The sequence below is a fragment of the Colobus angolensis genome, unplaced genomic scaffold (assembly GCF_000951035.1).
Source record: "Colobus angolensis palliatus isolate OR3802 unplaced genomic scaffold, Cang.pa_1.0 Scaffold524, whole genome shotgun sequence".
In the NCBI taxonomy this organism is placed as follows: domain Eukaryota; kingdom Metazoa; phylum Chordata; class Mammalia; order Primates; family Cercopithecidae; genus Colobus; species Colobus angolensis.
In genome coordinates this window covers 548,818-574,557 of record NW_012118755.1, presented here as the reverse complement: position 1 = coordinate 574,557, position 25,740 = coordinate 548,818, and the positions used below count along the sequence as shown (strand labels likewise).

At 41.4% G+C, this 25,740-nt stretch overlaps 1 protein-coding gene across 2 annotated transcripts in view; it reads right to left on the bottom strand.

Moving 5' to 3' along the window:
* Nucleotides 1–25,740, bottom strand: part of ZNF248 (zinc finger protein 248) — a 363,665-nt gene that overhangs the window by 280,082 nt on the left and 57,843 nt on the right. Inside the window, exon 7 of one of the 2 annotated variants that reach the window (XM_011960793.1) lies at nucleotides 5,021–5,070. The exons of the other annotated variant lie outside the window; for it this stretch is intronic. Within the exon in view, the coding sequence (XP_011816183.1) occupies nucleotides 5,032–5,070 (39 nt within the window). The 3' untranslated portion in view covers nucleotides 5,021–5,031. Of the gene's footprint in view, nucleotides 1–5,020; nucleotides 5,071–25,740 lie in introns of those variants that run through there. 2 annotated transcript variants of the gene reach the window in all.

The following is a 25,740-nucleotide window of genomic DNA, read 5'->3' as shown; positions in this document are numbered from 1 at the left end:
CAAAGGATATGAACAGACATTTCTCAAAAGAAGACATGCATACAGCCAACAGACACATGAATAAATGCTCATCATCACTCGCCATCAGAGAAATGCAAATCAAAACCACAATGAGATACCATCTCACACCTGTTAGAATGGCCATCATTTAAAAGTCAGGAAACAACAGGTGTTGGAGAGGATGTGGAGAAATAGGAACACTTTTACACTGTTGGTGGGAGTGTAAACTAGTTCAACCATTCTGGAAGACAGTGTGGCGATTCCTCAAGAGTCTAGAACTAGAAATACCATTTGACCCAGCCATCCCATTACTGGGTATATACCCGAAGGGTTATAAATCATGCTGCTATAAAGACACATGCATACGTATGTTTATTGCAGCACTATTCACAATAGCAAAGACTTGGAACCAACCTAAATGTCCATTAGTGACAGACTGTATTAAGAAAATGTGGCACATATACACCATGGAATACTATACAGCTATAAAAAAGGATGAGTTCATTTCCTTTGTAGGGACATGGATGCAGCTGGAAACCATCATTCTCAGCAAACTATCACAAGAACAGAAAACCAAACACCGCATGTTCTCACTCATAGGTGGGAATTGAACAATGAGATCACTTGGACACAGGAAGAGGAACATCACACACCTGGGCCTGTTGTGGGGTAGGGGGAGGGGGGAGGGATAGCATTACGAGAAATATCTAATGTAAATGATGAGTTAATGGGTGCAGCATACCAACATGGCACATGTACACATACGTAACAAACCTGCACGTTATGCACATGTGCCCTAGAACATAAAGTATAATTTAAAAAATATATATGTGTGTGTGTATATATATACATATATATGTATATTGCTACCAGACACCCCGGAACTCCAAGTGGGCAATATGCTGATGGACTAGCTGAGAAAACAACTGAAGGACTATCAGACCCCTTTAGGAAGTTGCCACTGTATAAGCACAGCGGCGGCTGAAAGATAAAGCAGATAAAAAGAATGTATTATGTAAATATGGGTAAATACTTGGGGCTCTGATTATGGCCAAGTCAACCAGAGAGAAAAAGATTTTGCTTTAAGGCAAGTCTTCGATGAGACAGATCACAGTGGTCTAACGCCACAGTATGAGAAATCTGCACTTTAGACATGGAGAATCCCTTTAGTCACCTATATGCTCCCTGTTGATAACCTGAGAGGGAATCTATCCCTGTTCATCTTTCCAATGATTTCATTTACAGATCCTTGAAGTCAGCTCTTTCATTAAGGGAAGTAAACAGATGAAGTAACAGCATTCCACATTTCTGACTAAATTCACAATAGCCACCTACATTAATCAAACCAAATCTTCACTTATAAATGTAAATGGAAAATGAAGAAGTTTCACTAGAAATTTGAGAACCAGTAACACAAACTACGTATGTACCAAGATGAACTGAAGACATGACTATAAAAAAAAAAAAATGTGGGAGGCCGAGGCAGGTGGATCGCTTGAGGTCAGGAGTTTGAGACCAGCCTGGCCAACGTGGTGAAACCCCGCCTGTACTAAAATACAAAAATTAGCTGGATGTGGTGGCACAGACCTGTAATCCCAGCTACTCAGGAGGCTGAGGCAGGAGAATCACTTGAACCAGGAAGCAGAGGTTGCAGTGAGCCAGAATCATACCACAGCACTCCAGCCTGGGCAACAGAGCAAGACTCCATCTAAAAAATAAATGATAATAATAATAATAATAATAAACTGTATCAAGAATCAGAAGAGACTGTTTTTGGAGACATTGGAGATTATTAGTATGCTTAATTATACTCAAGAGAATGTTACTTCACTTCATAGCTATTAAGTTGACTATTAAAAAACAGAAAGTGTTGGTGAAGCTATAGAGAATTTGGAACATTTTTCACTGTTGGAGAGACATAAAACAATGTAGCTGCTATGGAAAACAGTATGGCATTTCCTCAAAATGTCAAAAATAGAATCACTATTTGTATACATTCATTTTCTGGGGATGCCATAACAAAGTACCACAGACTGGGTGGCTTAAACAACAGGAATTTATTTGTCATGCTCCTAGTGTCAACAGGGTTGGTTTCTTCTTAGGCCCCTCTCCTTGGCTTACAGGTGGTCATCCTCTTTCTGTCTCTTCACAAGGTCATCCTCTCTACACACATTCCCCTGGTGCATGTCCTCATCTCTCTTTCTTATGAAGACACCAGTTAGACTGGATCACGGCTCATGCTAATTGTCTCATTTTAACCTAATTACCTCTGTAAAGTCCCTATCTCCAATACAGTCACATTCTGAGGCATTGGGGGGTTAGGGCTTCAGAGAAGGAATTATGCCTGAATACTGCAGCATTCACTTCTGCCTAGCTCCCAGGCTGCTGGTCTGCCCTACAAATTTTACATTCAACCAGCCCCTATAATCACATAAACCAATTTCTTAAAATGAATACACACACACACACACACACACACACAAAACAGGCACATGCACCTGTATTCTATCAGTTGTTTCTCTGGAGAATAGTGATTGACACAGGGCTTAAGGCATGTTATTTTTCTTCATCTTAAAGTGTTTCCTCCATTCCATTTCCCTCCCTCTCTCCTGACAGCCACCAGGAGAAATGGGGAATAGTCTCCTCTAGATCTGTCAGCAGGAGCATGGCCCTGATGGCACTTTGATTTCAGACTGCTCCAGAACTGGGAGAGAATAAATTTCTGTTAACAGAACAAAAAGATTGTGGCTATTTGTTACCACAGTCACAGGAAATTAATACACCAACATATTGCAAAAATTCTATAGAAAATTAACAGTTTGCTTTGCTCAGTGAGAGCACGTCTAACCACTGAGAGCTATCACTTTAAAGGCACCAAATTCATGTTTCATGTTTCAGCTCTTGAGGGGTTACCTTATCCTTTGATATAGTTAAAAATCTAGAGAGTATGTAGTCAGTCAAGAAAAAGAGGGTAAGAGTTATAAAACACCTGGGGATATGCTAGGCTATAAAACTCCAGGAAGACAAGAACATGAAGCAGACAGAAGAAATCCACAACCTGAATCAATTGAGCTGTCCTTTGACTTTCTGCCCTTCTGTGCCACTAAAGAACAATCAGCGTGGCAATCACAGGCAGCATGCATTTCAGGCTTGTTAACTAAGGGTGTCAACTACATCACTTTCATGAAGAGAGTTAAAGACGTTTTCTTAGACTTCAGGCCAGGAAGTGTTTGTGCTCCATGAAGAATTACTTTTGTTTATCTTTTTTTTTTTTTTTTTTTTGAGACAGAGTCTCATTCTGTCATGCAGACTGGAATGCAGTGGCACAATGTCAGTTTACTGCAACCTCTGCCTCCAGGGTTCAAGCGATTCTCCTACCTCAGCCTCCCAAGTAGCTGGGATTACAGGAACACGCCACCACGCCTGGCTAATTTTTGTATTTTAGTAGAGACCAGGTCTCATCATGTGGCCAAGCTGGTCTCAAACTCTTGACCTCAAATGATCCACCCACCTCGGCTTCCGAAAGTGCTGGGATTATAGGCATGAGCCACCATACCTGGCCTCTTTTGTTTATTCTTATGGTCAAAACAAAGCATTGTCCCTTTGCACAGAGTATCAGAGATAAGTCTGCATGTCACTAATAATAATTACAGTTATACAACACAATGTATAATATATACACACTAAAATAAAACTATTATAATTATCTTGATGTCTTTACAATAAATATGTTGACTTTTCCCTATTTTAGATCTGTTAACTATAAATTCCTTGATAATTTTCATCATGGTAATCTTTTATCATTTTATGCAATGGAAACATAAGAAATGAATAAACAACTCACCTGGCATTTGTATTTTTTCTGTTGCTCTTGGGAAAGTGCAGGGGAAGCTGAATGTACAGTTACGGGAGAAAAACACAGGGGTGGTCATGCGAGATCTGGCCTGCTATGGACCTTTGAGGCTTCCTAAAAACTGCTGCCCACTAACTGGTTAAACACTCCTCTATGGGAAAAAGTTTCTTTGTCCCTTGAGGAGACAGCAAGAGCTACGCTGAGTGAGAATTCACATGTGTAAATCTGATAAGATCTCACAGAAGTTGGCTATGCAACTTTTCACTTGGTTCACTTCCTAACGGTCAATTTCATTTTTCTTTCAGAACTAACCCAGGACTAATTCAACAAATAATATTATATCAGAAGACAAATTGTTACCTGCCATGTTCACTCCCATAGGTGAAATACTCAGGATATTTGTTTACTTACATTCCTACTGAGTTACTAACCCTTAAAGAAATCATGCTGCAGAAGATGATGGGAGTGCTTTGGAGAAAGATCTGTTTTAAGATTGTTTGCTTCTAATTCAGTTGCAGCAGAAACTGGCAGGTGACTTATCTGTTATAAGATGGATGGGTGTTTTCTATTCCTGCTCTGCCATTTACAAACTGAATGAGTCTGGACAGGTTACTTATACATCCAAGAGTCATGGTTTCTCAGCTTTGTAATGATGCAGACACAGACACCCCTATTCTCTACCTCTATAGGATCAGGGTAGATAAGGCAACACCACATCCCTAGAAAGCCCATATCACAATGGACATGGTATGAGAGCAGCTCAGAACCTGGACAAAGACCATGGAGATTGAACGTGGGACATGTTGGTTAAAGACTAGAGATAGAACTCCTCCAGCTACGCCCAGTGATCTCTCCCTGCAGACCATGCCCACACCAACCCTCCAAGATTAATATTTCCACCAGCATACCCCTTGCCACCACTCAGTCTAGTCACCTATCTTTTCTGAAACATGGTCCAAACCTTTCACCATAGAGGGGAGACCTTCCGGATGTGATGACATTTACAGAGTATCACTCATTCTAAGCAGGAGGAAGAATTACTTCAGGCTGTGCAAACCATCAGGCTCTGCCCTTTCTGGCAGTTTCCTGCCTTTGCTCTGAAGTTGGACTGACAACGTTCAGGTTAGAGAAGCGATCTTCAAGGTGGGATTCCTGTTCCTAGGCCCCTTCTTCTTACTTCACAAGAACTGCTTTCTTCCGAGGAGCTGAAACCTGAGCTTAAAGGACAAAACCATTTTATTCAGAAGCTTCACTCAGGGTTCCAAATCTCAGAGAACTTCCTTGTCTAAACTCTGAAGGCACTGACTATGCTGAAGGTTGGACAGTGCAGGAGTCCAAGCAACACAGTCATGCAGCCTGACCCAAGGGCTTCGAGATGCTGAGAAACCCCAGAATACATGACTACAAGGTGAGACTCAGCCACCCCCCACCCACTTTAGTATGATTTCAGGAATACAAGACGGTTTTAGGTAGGGTGGTCTACCCTGGACGTATGACCTTGACCATTTCACCTGAACCCTCAGAACCTCAGTTTTCTTGTGTGTCAAGATGGAAAACAGTCACATAAAGATTGTTGTAAGGACTAAATGAAAGAGCTATTGAGAAGAACAAACTATTTTCCAAATACCTTATCAGCTGAGGTTAACTACTAAACTCTGCCAATTTTTTACGTATGCCAAACATGTGAAACTCAGAACCACTCCACGTGGCACATATCGGTGGGATGTGCTATACAAAATGGTCTTACTCTGACTGAGAGCTCTAAACTGGAGGTAGGAAGTCATTCTAAGGGCTGCCTGCACATCCTACAAAACTGCAGGAAAAAAAATGGAACTTGCCTTGAATCTTTGAAGTGGGCCAAACTGCAACGACCACAAAATTCTGGAAAACAGCTGAATTTCGCCAGCGTTGCAACTCCTGAACAGTAACAACCAATGAACTATGGACTCAGGTACTAAGCCACCCACTTCCACCAAGGGATAATTCTTTCAGAACTTGCCTAAACACCCGTAGGTTCCTTTCTGATTTTCCCCGTTCCCTTACCTCTCTTTGGAATACAATTTGGATTCCAGCCCAATGTGTCTCCCGAATTGTAATTCCTAATACCCCAATAAACGCCTTGCTTTACTGCATTGCAGCCTGGTCTTCGACTCTTTTTGGTAGACATATTAACAGCATCCCTCTACAGGTGAGGACTCCTCATCCCACGCAGGTCCATCCTCTGGCCGTAGGGACCAATTCACACCCAGCTCAGCCTGGAAGCAAAGCTGGCTCCCTTCCAGGGCCAAGGCGCAGACCCCGCGCGGGGCCTGGACGCGCGCGCACGTGCTCACCCTCTGACTCACAGGGACGCCTCGCCCCCGCTCCCACTGCCCCGGAGCCGCGCGGGACCCTGAACCTAGCCCAAATCTCCTCAGCTGGTCTGCCTGTCCCACTCGGGCTGAACCCGCTCCCGGAGCGGTGCATAGACCTGAAGGTTCCGGGGCGTCTCTGTAAGGAACAGAAGCGCAGGGAAGCCCTGCAAGAGATTGCAAAACGCCCAGAGCACAGTTGCTGGGGACCATTCGGGACACGTGAACTGCGGGGATATGATGGTTAATTCGACCCTTGTAATGTACTGGGTTTAATAGTGTGCTTTCAAAATTCTTGTCTACCCAGAAGCCTAGAATGTGCTTTTATTTCAAAAAGGGTCCTGGAATATAGGACTACCATGTCCTGTGTGATGTTATATCTAGATGTCTATGGTCTTTACCTGGGTGACTCAGGTCTGATCAGCCGGACCCAACATCTGTTGATGCCACCGATATTCATTGTGAAGAGTCTTTTCCATGGGAGCTCATGTGAGTGACAGAGGTTAAGGATACTAGACTGTCTGCTATCATAATGTACCACCTGACAGGGTTTAGGACTTGTTCCTGTGTCCAGGTCTTGGACCACTTGCCATCTTCTTGACTGTTGTCCATAAGGCAGTGAAAATGTAGCAAGATATATTTGAAGGTGTGCCATCCAGGACAAGCCCCATGGCCCACAACTCAGCCCATTGGTTGGAGTTTTCTTTTTTGTGTAAAGTTTGTAACAGTTTTTTCTGTAGTTGCACAGCAATAATGCCTCAGTACACCCCTCAGCCTTTAATTCAGCTAATCTGTTAGCCCAGTCTGGGCCTCTTCGGGGACTTCAGTGTACCAGCACCCAACAGACTTCAACCTCCGGGCTACCTGCACTTGGGAAAGTAACTGGCTACCTTTTTATGTATGTGAAAGGTGTGATTGATGCTTAGGTGACTCTAATTTGTATACTGACCAGGCACTGACATTTGTAGCTCTAAAGGCTTATTAGGACTAATTGGCGTGAGTGGGAGAGCAGTCTGTACAGCTTGTTGAACAGTGAAGCACTCCTGTCTCTACCAACTCTTTAATAAGGTTTTTAATCTTCCCCTGCATTTATTGACTGACAGTACATGACTGGGCTAGGGAAGGCTGCCTGTGCACTTGTCCCAGGATCCATTGTAATTGTGTAATTTCTACACTGGGAACATGACTTACAATTCGGAGAAGTATTACACATAATGAAAACATCAATTTTTATAATAAATTTAGCATTATCAGTTACAGACACTTGAGTATATGAATGTACATTAAATATTACCTGGTTCAGTTTCAAAGGCTGGAACAGCAAAACCCACCTGAAGAATTCAATGAAGTCAATCTACCAGGAGTATGTGCAGCCAATCACCATTCCACCAGCTGTGGTCTTGCCTCTAGTACTATGTCCCACACCATTGTATTTTGGAAAAAGATGATTTGTTTTTTTGAGTTTCACAGGTTTGTAGACAGAGAGGAATTTTACCCCAGGATGGACCATGACTGATTAAGATGATTTACAAGATTGAATTTAGGAGTTTTTGAATTTATTATATTTAGATAAGATGTTAGAGTTAATGCTGTAATGGGTTAAGATTTGGGGACATATTGGGAAGAGGTGAATATATTTTGCACATAGGAAGGATATGAATTTTGGCGGGGATTGGGGGGCAGAGGGCAGGTTGTTGTGAGTCGAACTGTGTCCTCCCAAAAAGACATGTTCAAGTCCTAACACATGGTACATGTAAATGTAACTTTATTTGGAAATAGGGTATTTTCAGATGTAATCAAGTTAAAATCAGGTCACAGTGGATTAAGTAGGCCCTTTTCTAATGACTGGTGTCCTTATAAGTTGAGGGAACTGTAGACACAGAGATACATTGGGAGGACACCATTTGATATGGAGGCAGAGACTGGAATGATGTGCATACAAGTCAAGGAATGCTAGGGACTGCCAGCAACAACCAGAAGCTAGGAAGAGGCAAGGGAGGATTCTCCCCAGCAGGCTTCAGAAACAACATGGTCCTACAACATTTTGGAGGCTTACACTCTAGCCTCCAGAACTGTGAGAGAATAAATTTCTATTGTTTAAGCCACCCAATTTTAGGTACTTTGTCATGGCAGCCCCCAGGAAACTAATACAAATGGCAAAGGGACTCCAGGGCACATAGCTTGGGGCACCAAATCTGGAAGGCCCTAGCAAATAGACCATACAGATGCTCAACCCTCTTCTTGAGAATACTACCAGCATTGACTGTGCTAGAAACCTTTTTTGGGTATGGCACAACAATTCTTATCTGCATGGCAGATGCAGACTATACCACTCAAGAACTCCTGAGTGGACCATGTCACATGCTTAAATTTCTAAACATATCTAGTCAAAGAATGGTGCCACTTTACAGCCAAGAATACCTAGCAATCTCTGGAGTATTCACTGGTCATATCATGCCCCATCTTATTCCCGGGAAGCAGTTACCATTAAGAGAGAAACTGTACTGTTAAAGGAGAGCATAAAAAGCTGAATCCCTCTCATATCATATATACAAATTATCTCAAAATGGATATGTAACCTAAATATAGGAGATAAAATCTTAATACTTTTAGAAGAAAATATAGGGGTGAATCTTCATGACTCTGGATATGGCAATGTGGTCTTATATAGGGCACCAAAAGTGCAACCAGCCAAAGCAAAAAATAAATAAGATTTTGTCAAAGTTAAAAACTTCTGTGCATCAAATGATGTTATCAAGAAAGTGAAAAGAGAAGTGACAATTCACTTTCTGAAAGATCTAGCTTACACAATAAAAAACAGGTCAAGACTGGATGGGTTGACATTAGGTGGTGTAATGGAAAAATAGTAACAATCTCTCACCCAGTTTTCATCCTTGAACCAGTTCTGAGCTCCAGAGTTTACAGATGGAAGGAAAGAATAATATTTTTGAGGGCCTCCCAAAGCCATAGCAATTATATACAATAGCTAGTCCCTTAACATTTCCCCCAAAGAGACTTCCTTTTTTTTTAAGACACAGTTTTCCTCTTGTTGCCCAGGCTGGAGTGTAATGGCACGATCTTGGCACACGCAATCTCCGCCTCCTGGGTTCAAGCAATTCTCCTGCCTCAGCCTCCTGAGTAGCTGAGATTACAGGCATGCACCACCATGCCCAGCTAATTTTGTATTTTTAGGAAAGATGGGGTTTCTCCACGTTGGTCAGGCTGGTCTTGAACTCTCTACCTCAGGTGATCTGTCTGCCTCGGCCTCCCAAATTGCTGGGATTACAGGCATGAACCACTGTGCCCAGCCTCCCAAAGAGGTGTCTATGCATTTACCAGAGCAACAGTACACTGGCAAAAAAGGAATATTAGATCTTTGGAATGTTTATATTCAGAGTATAATCTGACTGAAACCAGGAAACCCAAAATGCCACTATTATGTATGTTATGAATGTACAAAGGCTAGATGTTAGAGTCCTCATCCAAGTCCATCTTAAAGTCCAGAGTGTACAGATACATCCTGCTGTCTTTTACTCCGCCCTTGAGTGAATAATTGGAATGGATAAACTTATCAGGTGGCAGAGCTTTCACACTGCCTCTTGGACTTGTGGAGTAAGAGCCATTAATTGTAGTTAAGGCCAGTGGTGCCAATTAAGATTTCCCTCTCCCTGGCTAAACTGGTAAATCAGAAGCAATATCAATCCCAGAATGGTCATAATCATAGCTGTTGTGCTAATTGTGCTTTTACTAGAAAAAATAGTAATCTCTGGAGCTTAATATGCAGCTATTAAACTGCAAAAGGATCCTTTTTAACTTCCCTGAAGAAGACTCAAATGCAGTTCACTTTGTTCTACACTAGATAGCAGCATATATTGTCTTGTCCTAGTCTTGTTAATTCTCCTGCCCTCTGTCACAGTGTAGTACACAGTGAGTTCCACAAAACATCACCCTGTCCACTACATGGATGGCACATCAATGGAACCTGGTGAGGAAAAAGTGGCAAGTACTCTGCATACCTTGGTAAGATAAGTGTTTACTAGAGGCTGAGAAAAAAACAAACAAACAAACACACCTATATCAGCATTTTGGTGTCTGGTACAAGGTTGGACACTCCCCCCAGTGTTAAGATCAAGTTATTACACAACTTGCGTCTCCTACTGCTAAAAAAAGGAAAGGTATCTGGAAGGTCTGTTTGCACATGGGGGAAACACCTACTACACTTGGGAATATTGTTTTGTCCCACTTACTGGGTGCCTTGGAGGAAGGCCAGTTTTGAATGGGGCCCACAGCAGGAAAGGGTTTCATAGCAGGTTCCATCTGTTGTCCTTCATCCAATGGCACTAAAGTTCTCAGTGATATAACATAACACTGTGTGGGGTTCTGACAAGCCAAAACAGCCCAGTAACAGCACAGTCCTCTAGGATTCTGGAGCAAAACCATGCCATCTGCAGCAAAGAACCTCTCACTGTTTCAAAAGCAGCTCCTGTGTACTACTTAATCCTAGTACAAACTGAGCAGCTGACTTAGTGTAATCTATTGACTATGTGACTACAGCTGCCCATGGTGTGGGGTTACTGTCAGACTCACACCAAGTCATAAAACAGGCAGGGAAACAACAGTTTATTGTACAACAAAAATGGTACATTGGGAATTGGGCCTGAACAGGTCTCAGCAACTTAAGTAATTGATACAAATAGGTGACCCATGGCACTTACCTCTGTCATATGACTACCGCTACTTCAATTCATGTCGAGAGTTCAATAAAGACCTTTCTCTCTCAGTCAAGAATGAATACTCCATGGAGTATTCGCTGTGACAGAGTATAAGAGGAGAATCCTGGGCCTGGTTCTCTCACATTGGTGTCTTCCATGTCCACTAAAATTCCACTCAGGAATGTCACTGAAAGATGGTGGTGATGGGGAAATCCTCACAATGAACATGGCTTCAAATCACACACTTGTTTATTATTATCTGTGGCAAGAAAAGTGAGCCAAGGTAATACCCAGATTCTTGAAGATTGGCAAACAGACTGATTGGTTGGAACAGGATTGGAAGACTGGAGCCAAGGAGGTCTTGTAAAGAAGAAGTGGGTTGGATATCTGGTAGTGCACACAAATTGTGCAGATCTTTGAGCCTTTTGTTAATGTCCGTCAAAGATCAGCTACCACAGAATAGGCAGTGGACAGAATCATTTATCCAGTGGCTGTCAGCCTAGGTCCCATGAGTGTTCACACAAGCCCAAGAATGGAGTAGCCATGACAGCAGGAAATGGGCACTAGATCTGCGCCTGAAAACATGGGTTTTATCTCACTAAAGCTGATCAAGCTCCTGCTAAATATCTGACTTTTCAGAAGTAGAGACCAATGCAGAGCACTCAATATATTAGCATTTTTTGCAGAGATCAATCAGATTCTTTTGGCAGGATGATTTCACTGGAATACTTCTACTCTGGAAAAACAGTGAATTATTCTATTTGGGATTCGAATATATTCTGATTATAGGTTGTTTTTATGCCCACAGTGCCTCTGTGTTTCCTGTCATTCCCAAATCATGTGGGAGAGGGTTAACATCCAGGCTGACAGCAGGAAAATAATGTGGAATAACTTGTAGAGTAGGCAACCAACAATATCAGCTCCAATAGCCTACTATTTAGTTCCAAGGCAACCCAGTAAAAATTAGAAAAATGAGAAAAAAAGTGCTATATGCATTATATGACTATATAATGCAAATAATTTAAAATGTAGACATAATCTCGAGGTTGCATAGTTTTAATGTTACGTATGTTTATACATGAACCATTCCATTGAAAAAATAAGAGCATGAAAGATCAGTTTAGTTTTTTAAACAGTACTACCTTTTGTTTTATGGATTTCAAAGTATAATATAGTTTACAGCTGCTTCCTTTCCCAAAATTCATTTCGTAGGGTTAATAATTGTATTCTACCTTTGTGAATTTATGAAAATTTTTATTTACATGGACTGAATAAAGAGACATTCCATGTTTATGGATTAAATAAGGCTGAATATTGTGATGATGCACAAAAGTTTTAATTTTGTCGATGTCCAAATTATTCATTTTTTTTTCCTTTGGTAGCTCATGCTTTAGGTGTCATGTCTAAGAAACCAAAACAATCTTGAAAGAGAACAAATTTGTAAAACTTATACTACTTGATTTTAAAGTATGCCATAGGCCGGGTGCATTGGCTCATGCCTGTAATCCCAGCACTTTGGGAGGCTGAGCCAGGCGGATCACAAGGTCAGAAGATCCAGAACTTCCTGGTTAACATGGTGAAACCCTGTCTCTACTAAAAATACAAAAAATTAGGTGGGCGTGGTGGCACGGGCCTGTAATCCCAGCTACACAGGAGGTTGAGAGGCAAGAGAATTGCCTGAACCTGGGAGGTGGAGGTTGCAGTGGGCTGAGACCACACCGCTGCACTCTAGCCTGGGTGACAGAGCAAGACTCCATCTCAAAAAATAAAAATAAATTAATTAAATAAATAAATAATAAATAAAGTATACTATAAAGTTACCATAATCAAGACAGTGTGGCACTGGCATAACTACAAGCACATAGATAATGGAAATTAATTGAGTCCAGGAATAAACTTTTACTGCCCACGATGTTATGTGTCAGTGGTCAACTGATCTTTTTGCCTGTTCTGCTTTTGTATGTATGCTCTTTGGTTTTTGGGTTTTTTTATTTTTATTTTTTTGGTCAACTGATTTTTGACAAAAGTGCCAAGATACTTCCAGAGGAAATTAAATTTGGCATTAAAACAAATTGTATGTCCACAAATCATGCTGGGACAATTGTATATCCCCATGCCAAAAAAAAAAAATATTAACTTAGACCTTTACCTCACACAATATGTGAAAATTAAAGCAAAATGAATCAAAGACCCAGATATAAGGGCTAAAAGTACAAAACTTATAGAAGAAAAATCTTTGTGACCATTGGTTAGGTAAAGAGTTCTTAGACAAGACAAAGCACAATTCATACAAAAAAAATTGTAAACTAGATTTCACTAAAAGTGATGGCTATTGTGATTCAAAAGATAACACTGAGACAATGAAAAGACAAGCTATATATTAGTAGAAAACATTTGCAAGTAATATTTCTGATAAGTCTTATAACTTGAATATATAAAGACTTATAATTTGGCCAGGCACGGTGGCTCAAGTCTGTAATCCCAGCACATTGGGAGGCCAAGGCGGGCAGATCACCTGAGGTTAGGAGTTCGAGACCAGCCTGGCCAACATGGTGAAACCCCATCTCTACTACTAATAAAAAAATTAGCCAGGTGTAGTGCTGGGCGCCTGTAGTCCCAGCTACTCAGGAGGCTGAGGTGGGAGAATTGCTTGAACCCGGGAGGTGGAGGTTGCAGTGAGCCAAGATATCGTGCCACTGTACCCCAGCCTGAGTGACAGAGTGAGACTCTGTCTCAAAAAAAAAAAAAAAAAGACTTACAACTTAATAAGACAAATAATCCAATTCTAAAAACATGCAAAAGACTTGAATGAGACATTTATCAAAGAAAATATATAAATGTAAGGGCCAGACGCGGTGGCTCACACCTGTAATCCCAGCACATTGGGAGGCCAAGGCGGGCAGATCACCTGAGGTTAGGAGTTCGAAACCAGCCTGGCCAACATAGTGAAACCCCATCTCCACTAAAAATACAAAAATTACCCAGGCGTGGTGACCTGTGCCTGTACTCCTAGCTGCTTAGGAGACTGAGGCAGGAGAATCACTTGAACCCGGGAGTTGGAGGTTGCAGTGAGCCATGAAGGCACCACTGCACACCAGCCTAGGTGATGGAAGGAGACTCCGTCTCAAAAAATAAAGAAAATACACACATGCAAAGCAAACATCATTAGTCACTAGAGAACTACAAATTAAACATACAATGAGATACCACTACATGATTACTAGAATGGTTATTATAAAAACAGACAATAACAAATGACGTTGAGGATATGGAGAAACTGGAACCCCTACAACATGGATGAACCTAAAACACTCATTTTGTTAAAAGGAGTTAGACATAAAAGACTAAATATTTACATGAATGTCTAGAAAGACTTTTTTTTTTTTTTTTTTTGAGACAGGGTCTCACTTTGTCTCCCAGGCTGGAGTGCAGTGGCACAATCTTGGCTCACTGCAACCTCTGCTTCCTGGGTTCAAGTGATTCTCCCACCTCAGCCTCCTGAGCAGCTGGGACTACAGGCACGTGCCTCCACCTCCGGCTAAAGTTTACATTTTTTGTTAGAGACAGGGTTTCACCATGTTGGCCAGGCTGAAAGACAATTTTATAGAGACAGGGCAGATCAGTGATTGGCTGGGGGTTACAGTGGGAATTGACAGCCTATTGGCGTGAAGGAATGTTTTTGGGTGATATAAATGTAAAATTGGATTGTGGCAATGTTTGCACAACTGTTAAAATTTAATAAATATCACTGAATTGTACACACAGTGGATGAATGTTAAATTACATAAATTATATCTCAAAAAAAAAACTGCTAAAAAACCAGGGGAGACTGCTTTGAGGAAAAATGTCCTCTACAGATTAATTTTTCAGACTCCATAAACTTATTGTTAGATGGAGAGGGCAAACATTTCAGGAAGAGCTCAAAAGGTGTCTGCTGAATATCAGTGCCAACTAAAATGGTGTTTTATGGTAATCTAGAAAGATAAGCCATTTTCTGAAGTGTCTTTTTTGATAACCCCTTGTCAGTGCTTTCAAGGGACAGGGCAATGAAGATCATTTTCTCTCAGGCAGGGTGCAAACATAATTACAGAACAACAGATAATTTATTAGCTTACTCATCCAAAAAATGTACCCAAGTACACAGAGCTTATGGCATTCAGCCTCTCTCTGGTACCTTTATTGTAAAAAAGTTTCTTCTCAGAAAATATGAACTCTATAACATCAGCTGTGTTGAGTGTGGAGCCTAGAGGAACAAAATACCAGCCTGTATTCATCTCTTTACAGGTGACTAACACAGATAGGGGAAGGAGTTATATATTTCTCGATAAACAAGTATTTGCTCTGGACTAGAACAAGGGAAAAATTCCTCCAGCTTAGTTTACTAAGAACACCTGAAGTGTTAGGACACTACTTCCACTCTAGTAGGAAGTGGATGAATGAACCACAAGCTTTATCTTTTCTTTCAATTGTACTTAAAACCTGCCTGGGGCCAAGCACAGTGGCTCACGCCTGTAATCCCAGCACTTTGGGAGGCTAAGGCAGGCAGATCACGAGGTCAGGAGATCAAGACCATCCTGGCTAACATGGGGAAATCCTGTCTCTACTAAAAATATAAAATAAATAAATTAAGCCACCCGTGGTGGCGGGCACCTGTAGTCCCAGCTACTTGGGAGGCTGAGGCAGAAGAATGGCGTGAACCCAGGAGGTGGAGCTTGCAGTGAGCCAAGATCACGCCACTGCACTCCAGCCTGGGCGACAGAGCGAGACTCCATCTAAATTAACTAATTAGTTAATTAATTAAATTAAAAACCCACCTGGATGAATAGAAGAAAAGTTTGGAAGGCAGATGTATAGTGAGGTGTATTTGGGAATGACTAGTTTTCTCCCCTTTGGAGAGCTCTTAAAAAAATGTATACTAGGGCTGGGAATGGTGGCGCATGCCTGTAATCCAGCATTTTGGGAGGCTGAAGCTGGAAAATCACTTCAGCCTGGGAGTTCAAGACCAGTCTGGGCAACATAGGGAGACCCTGTCTCTACAAAATAAAAAGTTAGGTTGGGCACAGTGGCTCACACCTGTAATCCCAGCACTTTGGGAGGCGGAGGTAGGCGGATTACGAGGTCAAGAGATCAACATGGTGAAACCCCATCTCTACCAAAAATACCAAAATTAGCTGGGCATAGTGGCACATGCCTGTAGTCCCAGCTACTCGGAGGCTGAGGCAGAACTGCTTGAACCTGGGAGGCGGTGGTTGCAGTGAGCCAAGATGGCATCACTGCACTCCAGCCTAGCGACAGAGCGAGGCTCCATCTCTAAATAAATAAATAAAATTTTAAAAAAATTAAAAAAAAAGTTAGCCAAGTGTGAGTGTGCACTCCTGTAGTCCCAGCTACATGGGAGGCTTAGATTGGAACATTGCTTGAGCCCAGAAGGTCAAGGCTGCAATGAGCCATGACTGAACAACTGCACTCCATCCTGGACAAAAGAGTGAGACCCCACTATCTAAAAACAAAACTGTGTACTGGAAGCATACTTTAGCTCTGACAGTCAGGTTCCCACGTTGAGGATGAAAAATGGTCTATGTTTTTGTTTTTCTTATACTTTGTTATTTCCTTTTTTTTTTTTTTTTGAGATGGAGTCTCACTCTGTCTCCCAAGGCTGGAGTGCAGTGGCACGATCTCCACTCACTACAAGGTCTGCCTCCCAGATGCACATCATTCTCCTGCCTCAGCCTCCCGAGTAGCTGGGACTACAGGCACCCATTACCACGCCCGGCTAATTTTTTGTATTTTTAGTAGAGACAGGGTTTCACCGTGTTAGCCAGGATGGTCTCAATCTCCTGACCTCGTGATCTGCCTGCCTCAGCCTCCCAAATTGCTGGGATTACAGGCATGAGCCACCATGCCCAGCCTTTGTTATTTATTTCTACAGTATGTTAGTGGCCATTTATTATGTTAGATGTGAATACACTGATACAAAAATGTGAGTAAAACCTTGGCAGTTTTAGCACACTATTAGTTTCAGGTATATTTGTTTTCAGGTATACTCTTTTGTATGGGGCTTTTTCTGTTTTTCATATACCAATTGAAGAGGTGGAGATTAGCTTCTGGCTTATCTGATGAACTTGAAATAGCCACCCCACAATAGGGAGGTAGGAGACAGATGGATTTCAATGAGATGTCATCATTATGAAAAGCATATAATGTTCTCCAAATAATTAAAAGCAGTAACAAAAGACAAAAAGAAGAAAGCCATTTGAATGAAAATTAACCTTATAAATGTAATCAACATTCTAATTCCTTTAAAAACAAAAGGTCGGGAACATGTTGAAAAAACCCAGCAGCCAACCTAGGTCTTCAGATGTTTGACCAGCCAGAAGACAGTTTTTCATTTTCTAATCAACAGCTTCCATATTAAAGTGCAATATAATAAGTGATAAAAACTGGAATGAAAAATTAACATTAACTACAGATTAAAGATTTTAAGAATCATGCCTTTTAAAGATTAATATAAATAAAAAACCTTAAAAAATGTACAATTTTAAAATAAGTGTGTGAAAACATACAATAAATGCGTATCCAAAATTGTACCAGAGTTATTAGAAAACCAGAAAAACTATAAACCAACTGAGAAATCAAATTAGTAATCAAAATCTATCTTTAAAGGTACAGAAAACACAAAAGGTATAATGGACATCAAAACTTAAAAAAAATTTCTCCTGGCAAGTAAGGTGTAGGAAGAAACTTACATAACAGGATAGTGAATATAGACTCCAAGCCTACAGAAAGTATTCCAGTGTTGGCCGGGCACAGTGGCTCATGCCTGCAATCCCAGCACTTTGGGAGGCTGAGGCAGGCAGATCACGAGGTCAAGAGATCAAGACCATCCTGGCCAACATGGTGAAACGCCATCTGTACTAAGAATATGAAATTTAGCTGAGCGTGATTGCGCACGCCTGTAGTCCTAGCTACTTGGGAGGCTGAAGCAGAATTGCTTGAACATGGGAGGCAGAGGTTACAGTAGGTTGAGATTGCGCCACTGCACTCCAACCTGGTGACAGAGCAAGACTTCATCAAAAATAAAAAAGTATTCTAGTGTTTGCTAACACTTCCTGAGTTATCTCTGAAAGTCAGGTGCAAGGTAAGGATGCCAGCTGTCACTCAGTAAGACCAGTAAGAAGGGTGAGACAGGACAAGACGAACCTAATGGAGAATTAATTAAGGACAAATAGAAGAAAAAATACACAGACATAGTAATACAAATAATGATAACTGTGGCATTATAATTCACTGGAGAAAAACGCTAATAACTAGGGTTCGCTGCAACTGGTATTATGTGGAAAAAAGTAAAATTAGATTTGTCTTCATATTATCTACAATAATGAGTTTCCGATTGAGTCAAGACTGAAATATTTTTCTGGTATTAAAAAATATTAGAAGTAGGCCAGGTGTGGTGGCTCATGCTTGTTTTCCCAGCACTTTGGGAGCCTGAGGTAGGAGGATTGCTTGAGCCCAAGAGTTCAAGACACACCTGAGCAACATAATGAGACCCTGTCTCTGTTGAAAATAAAAAAAGAAAGAAAAATGAAAACACTAGAAATAGTATGGTAATTTAAAAATTTAAAAAACTGTTATTTTAGGTTCATGGGTACATGTATGGGTTTGTTATATAGGTAAGTTGAATGTCATGAATTTTGGCTTACAGATTATTTTGTCACCCAGGTAATAAGCATAGTACTCCACAGGTAGTTTTTCGACATTCACCCTCCTCCTATCCTCTACCCTCAAATAGTCCCCAGTGTCTCTTGTTCCTTTCTTTGTGTTCATGTGTACTCAATATCTAGCTCCCACTTACAAGTGAGAATACATAGTATTTGGTTTTCTGTTCCTGTGTTAGTTCACTCAGGATAATGGCCTCCAGCTCCACCTTTTGTTGCTGCAAAAGACATGATCTCATTCTTTTTTATGGCTACATAGTATTCCGTGGTGTATATGTACAATATATTCTTTATCCAGTCTACTATTGATTGGTATGTAGGTTGATTCCACGTCTTTGCTATTGTGAATAGTGCTGCAATGAACATATGTGTGCATGTGTCTTTATGGCAGAATGACTTATATTCCTTTGGGTATATACTCCACTAATGAGGTTGCTAGATAGAATGGTAGTTCTGTTTTAAGTTCTTTGAGAAATCACTAAACTGCTTTCCACAGTGGCTGAACTAATTTACATTCCCACCAGCAGTGTATAAACATTAAACAACGTTTTTTTCTTTTTTCTTTTTTTTTTTTTTTTTGAGATGGAGCCTCGCTCTGTCACCCAGGCTGGAGTGCAGTGGCATGATCTCGGCTCACTGCAACCTCCGCCTCCCAGGTTCAAGTGATTCTCCTGCCTCAGCCTCCCAAGTAGCTGGGATTACAGGCATCCGCCACTACGCCCAGGTAATTTTTGTATTTTTAGTAGAGACGGGGTTTCGCCATATTGGCCAGGCTGATCTCGAACTCCCAACCTCAGGTGATCTGCCCGCCTCAGCCTCCCAAAGTGCTGGGATTACAGACGTGAGCCACTGCGCGCGGCCTAAACAACATTTTTTTTTAAAATATCATTATATTGGCTGGGCATGGTGGCTCACACCTGTAATCCCAGCACCTTGGGAGGCTGAGGCAGGCAGATAATGAGGTCAGGAGATCGAGACCATCTGGCTAACATGGTGAAACTCCATCTCTACTAAAAATACAAAAAATTAGCTGGATGTGGTGGCACGTGCCTATAGACCCAGCTACTCAGGAGGCTGAGGTACGAGAATCCCTTGAACCCAGGAGGTGGAAGTTGCAGTGAGCTGAGATTGTGTCACTGCACTCCAGCCTGGGTGACAGAGCAAGACTCCGTCTCAAAAAAAAAAAAAGAAAATCATTATATTGAATTAAATAAGAACTTTAAAATAAGATTTTAAAAACTCACATACAAAAAAATCAACAGATCAGCCTAGATAAAAACATTTTCATAAAGCCAAAGGCACTGCATAAGTAAAATACAAGAGAAAAACTTGGAGAGTGGGTAACAAATATAATACACAAAGAATTATTCTCCAAAATATATAGAAGAGCCTTAAAAATAATATAGAAAAATGATTCAAAAATAGTAATCTGTTCACAAAAAAACATAAATATAGGATATATAAGCTCATTAGTAATCTGAAAAATGCATATTAAAATGACAGGGTTTTCACAGAAGTTAGATTGACAAGAAGTCTAAAGTCCGACAACACCAAGTGTCAGCAAGGAAGCAGAGTGAGTGGCAGTCTCATGTGTAGTAGCACAGATGAAGGGAGGGAATTGTTCAAGCAGAGCTATGTTAAGGGCATGCAGACCATTCAGCCTTCTTCTGGATACTCTGAATCTTATCTCTGGATGAAGCAAGACCACTGAAAAACTGTCCACTTGAACCCCAATGTTTTAATCTCCTGAAAGACTTTTCTTTGAATTCTCTTTTGCTGTCAGAAAGATCAGAGGCAAATCTGCAGCTCAACTTGGATAATCGGGGACATTACAGGACCTGCATGTATCGAAAACTGACTTTGCTCAGTTACTGACCTGCTACTTTATAGTTTCCCTGATGTTGAGTTTTATCTATTTCTATTTTTTCTGTTTTAATTTCTGTCCCCTTATAAATCTCACAAAGTCCATTGTAAAACAAAGTGAGAATAAACAACTCCCCTGAGGTCCATTCATTTCTTGTTACTCATGGAGAATGGAAGAGAATTATAAAGGTAAAGCTGGGGAAGAAGGAAAGAGAATGAGATCCTGTGCAGCCTGGCTGCCATGCAGCACACAGACTCACCTGCCTACAAAACTTGCATGCAAGGCCCCTGGGGGCAATGTCCCTTTAACCCTAAGAACAGGAGAGACCCTGTGGAGGAACACCCACATGTCTATGCTGACTCTGACAGGTCACCAAAAGTTTAGACATGCAATTCTTCATTAGATCAGTGTAAATATTTCCTACTGATTCATAAAAAATGCATGTTCCCCTCCCATTGGCTAAAAGAAAAATTTAAAACAGACAGTCAATTAAGCAAATTACAATACAGAAAAGAAAGACTGAGCCATCATTAAAATAGTGGAAAAAATGCCCTGGCTGTATTGTTTCTCAGCCTTCTTAATGATAGTACTTGTCCCTTCAGTTAGAAAATCCTCCTCAACATTTCCAGAAAACAATGGGGGTGCTTTAATTGTTTATTTTAACTCAGTTGCAGTTTCTCAAAAGGATCTTTTAATTTAAAAAACTTGATGTGGCTTAATTGTTTAAGACTGGATGGCACTTAGACTTTTTTGTTTTTTGTTTTGAGACAGAGTCTGGCTCTGTTGCCTGGGCTGGACCACAGTGGCACGATTCACAGCTCACTGCAGCCTTGACTCCTGGGCTGAAGCTCAAGTGATCCTCCAGTCACAGCCTCTTAAGGAGGAGGACTACAGGTATGTACCACCACAGCCAGATAATTTTTTTTCTAGAGACCGGGTCTCACTATGTTGCCCAGACTGGTCTTGAATTCCTGGGCTCAAGCAGTCCTCCCACGTCGGCCTCCCAGAGTGCTGGGATTACAGGCATGAGCCACTGAGCCCAGCCCTAATGAGTTATTTTCTGAGTATGCCACTAACAAATGACATGATTAAATAAGTTATATCTTCTAGGCCCATTTTTTCACCTTTATACAACACTGTCACTTGATTTTTGTAACATCAGAATAGGAACAATGATACATCTCTACAGGCTTCAAAGACAATGAGTAGACAGGAAGGGAGCAGGCTGATGGAGGAGCACAGGGGCAAGTTCCCCATCTAGGCGATGCCTTCCCCAGACTGTGTTCTCACAGTCCTCACAATGGGCAGTGACATGTCCTTTCCTGTGCTGCCTGCCCCTTGCTCACACTGGCAGCTAATCTCCTCCTGAAAGCCCATCCACTGGACAGTCTGCCGTGGTTTCTGCATGTGCTGACATCATCAAGTGTTACTTAACTGTACAGGAGCACCAAGAATGTCTTCAGTGAACAGGCAGTTCCGGACATGTTCTTTCCTGGCCTTTTCCACTCTGCTCTCAGGCTCCGCTGAAAGGTCTCAGATCAGAAGTGTGACCTTCCACGTGGGTTCTTAGGAACTACTCCTTATTACCTCAAAAGCTACTTTGTTCCAAGGATGCTGGGACAAGGGGACAAAGTAAATTCAGTTGGAATCTTCAACCTGACCTTCAGATAACATACTTTCCCTGAGAATCAAGGCCTGGGCCATTTACGAATTCAAACAGAGTCCCCCAAGGACAAATGCTGGACAAGGCTTACCTGGCTTAGAAACTTCAATCCATACTGCCTGACCCCGGAGCTCAGAAGAAACATCAAGAATCCCGGAAACACACAGGGCCAAGTTTCCTGTGAAGGCACATCAGTGCTCAATGCTGTGAATAAGGATGCTGGGTTTTAAACACGGTGGATAATTAAAAAGAACAAGGAGACATGGAGAACAGAGTTCAAAACCTAGGTTCCTGCAGCTGCTGGTTATATGATCTTGGGTAAGTCAGTTCACCTCTCTAAGTCTCTCTCTGTCTCTGTTCACCCAGGCTGGAGCGATCCTCCCGCCTCAGCCTCCCACCCGTTTGCATTACTTGAAGCCCACGCACGCCTCCCGCGACAGAGACGCCAATGCCCCTGGACCCTCTCCCAACCCTCTGGGGCTCACCCGCCCCTCCCTGCTCCCCAGTGGTGTGGCCCAGCCCCTGAGGGGAGTCAATTTACCAACAAGTGGCGGGAGTGCGTGCCCGGAAAAGGAGCCCTCCCCCCGCGCCAATACCAGAAAAAAAGTACATTTCCCATAAGCCTGTACACTCGCTCCTGCTCCCTGGGAAATGTCAGCGTTTCCAATTTATTTTAAAGGTTTCTGTTACATGGTGCCCTTCTAAACACTGCCAAGTTATGGATGCGAATGTGACTACTGACATAACAAGTCAAATGCATAGTTTTGTATTGGATATGGTTTAAGCAAATCAACTGTAAAAGACATTTTAGGAACAAATAGGGTAATTTTTATTAAAATTGAACTATTTATAATATTAAGAAATTATTGTTATATTTACTGGCTGCGATACTAATATGCATTGTGGTGCTGTAAAAAATGTGCTTAACTTTTAGTGATGCAATACTTAAGAATTTCAAATGTTTTGTGCAAAAAGTAACAACAAATATAGCAAAATATAGTGTTTAATCTAGGCAATGAAAATATGCCACGACTGGGCGCAGTGGCTCATGCCTGTAATTTCAACACTTTGGGAGGCCAAGGCGGGCAGATCACTTGAGCTCAGGAGTTCCAGACAAATGCGGGCAACATAACAAGACCTCCCCTCTAAAGAAAATACAAAAACAGCCAATCATGATGGTGCCCTCCTGTAATCCCAGCTACTGGAGGTGGGGCAGGCAGGGACGGGCACTGAGGTGGGAGAATTGTTTGAACCCACGAGGTGGAGGTTGCAGTGAGCCAGGATGGCACCACTGCATTCAAGCCTGGGCGACAGAGGGACACTCTGTTTCATAAAAAAAGAAAAAAGAAAAAGAAAAGAAAATGTGTTCCGTGAAATAATAGGCATACTCTTTCTACTTTATGTTTGAAGATTTTCCTCAGAAAAAAATCCAAATGAATTCTACATACACCAGGTAGGTCCATAGAATACCCATATGTTTTAAGACTAGTTTTCCCCATAAGAATATACCTTAGAAATGACACATCCTTAACATATACCTACAACCACGGCAGCATATTTATTCTTTAATATTGTTTTTTAATTTGGGCATTAATTTGGATATTTCAGAGTGCAATCTACTACATTAACTGTACCTGAGGGTGGTGGTTTGAATATCTATCTTGTTATAACATCAAACTTCAGTTCATAAATTGAGAATTTTCAGGAATACTTTTTCAGCCTTGTAACTAGCATTACTACTTAATTACTGAGTAGAAAACATAATTATATATTATTGAAATGATTATTTGAATTATAATAGTGAATCTTATTTACTTATTTATTTATTTGAGACAAGGTCTCACTCTGTCACCCAGACTGGAGTGCAGTGTTGCGATCTCGGCTCACTGCAACCTCTGCCTCCCCAACTCAAGTGATCCTCCCACCTCAGCCTCCCGAGTAGTTAGGACTACAGGCACCTGCCACCACACCCGGCTAATTATTTTTTAATTATTTGTAGAGACAAGGTCTTGCCATGTTGGCTTGACCTCCTGGGCTAGAGTGATCCACTCACCCTGCCTGGGTTGCCCAAAGTGCTGGGATTACAGGAATAAGCCACTGCATCCAGCCTGATATTAATAATGTGAATCTTAATATCAAGGATGGGTTATCAAATAAAGTTTCCAAGTTAATAAAATGAGAGTATGGGTCATTCATAAGCATAAAGTAATGGCGTTCATTCTTCTTTAATAGCTAAATAATTATATAATGATATTAAACATTATTTATACTTTATTTTGTATATCAGCTTATAAATTCTGATTCATTACAATTTTGTTTTAATTTGGAAGTGTAGGGTCCAGCCCCAAAGGGTCGGTGGGTTTTTCTCCCCGTGTGTGGAGAGAAGAGATTGTAGAAATAAAGACACAAGACAAAGAGATAGAAAAAAAGACAGCTGGGCCCAGGGGACCACTACCACCAAAACACGGAGACCAGTAGCGGCCCCGAATGTCAGGCTGCGCTGATATTTATTGGATACAAGACAAAGGGGCAGGGTAAGGAGTGAGAGCCAACTCCAATGATAAGTAAAGTCATGTGGGTCACGTGTCCACTGGACAGGGGGCCCTTCCCTGCCTGGCAGCCGAGGCAGAGAGAAAGAGAGAACTTACGCTATTATTTCTGCATATCAGAGACTATTAGTACTTTCACTGATTTGCTACTGTTATCTAAAAGGCAGAGCCAGGTGTACAGGATGGAACATGAATCTAGAAGAGGTGGAGGAGTAGAGTCTTCTGTGAACTCCTCTGGGGAAAGGCAGACTCCCTTTCCTGGTCTGCTAAGTAGCGGGTGTTTTTCCTTGAGACTGACGCTACTGCAAGAACATGGTCCGCTTGGCAACGGGCGTCTTCCCAGACGCTGGCATTACCGCTAGACCAAGGAGCCCTCTGGTGGTCCTGCCCAGGCGTAACAGAAGGCTCACATTCTTGTTTTCTGGTCACTTCTCACTATGTCCCCTCAGCTCCTATCTCCGTATGGCCTGGTTTTTCCTAAGTTATAATTGTAGAGCAAGGATTATTATAATATTGGAATAAAGAGTAACTGCTACAAACTAATGATTAATGATATTCATACATAATCATATCTATTATCTATATCTAGTATAACTATTCTTACTTTATATATTTTATTATACTGGAACAGCTCATGCCCTCAATCTCTTGCCTCGGCATCTGGGTGGCTTGCTGTCCACAAGAAGGAATCATATTATGTCATTCTGTGTTCCACTCCTAAAAAAAGATACAGTCACTAAGTTGTATTAGGCCAATGCTCCCACTTCAACACCTGGAAAAAACACTAGACAAATAATAACAGTTGTATTTTTTGTATTTTCAAAGACGTCGAGAGTGGTAGAAGTAATGAGGATGTATGAATGTCTTCTTTTGAGAAATGTCTGTTCATATCCTTTGCCCACTTTTTGATGGGGTTGTTTGTTTTTTTCTTGTTTATTTGTTTGAGTTCTTTGTAGATTCTGGATATTAGCCCTTTGTCAGACATTCATACAGCCAACAGACACATGAAAAAATGCTCATCATCACTTGCCAT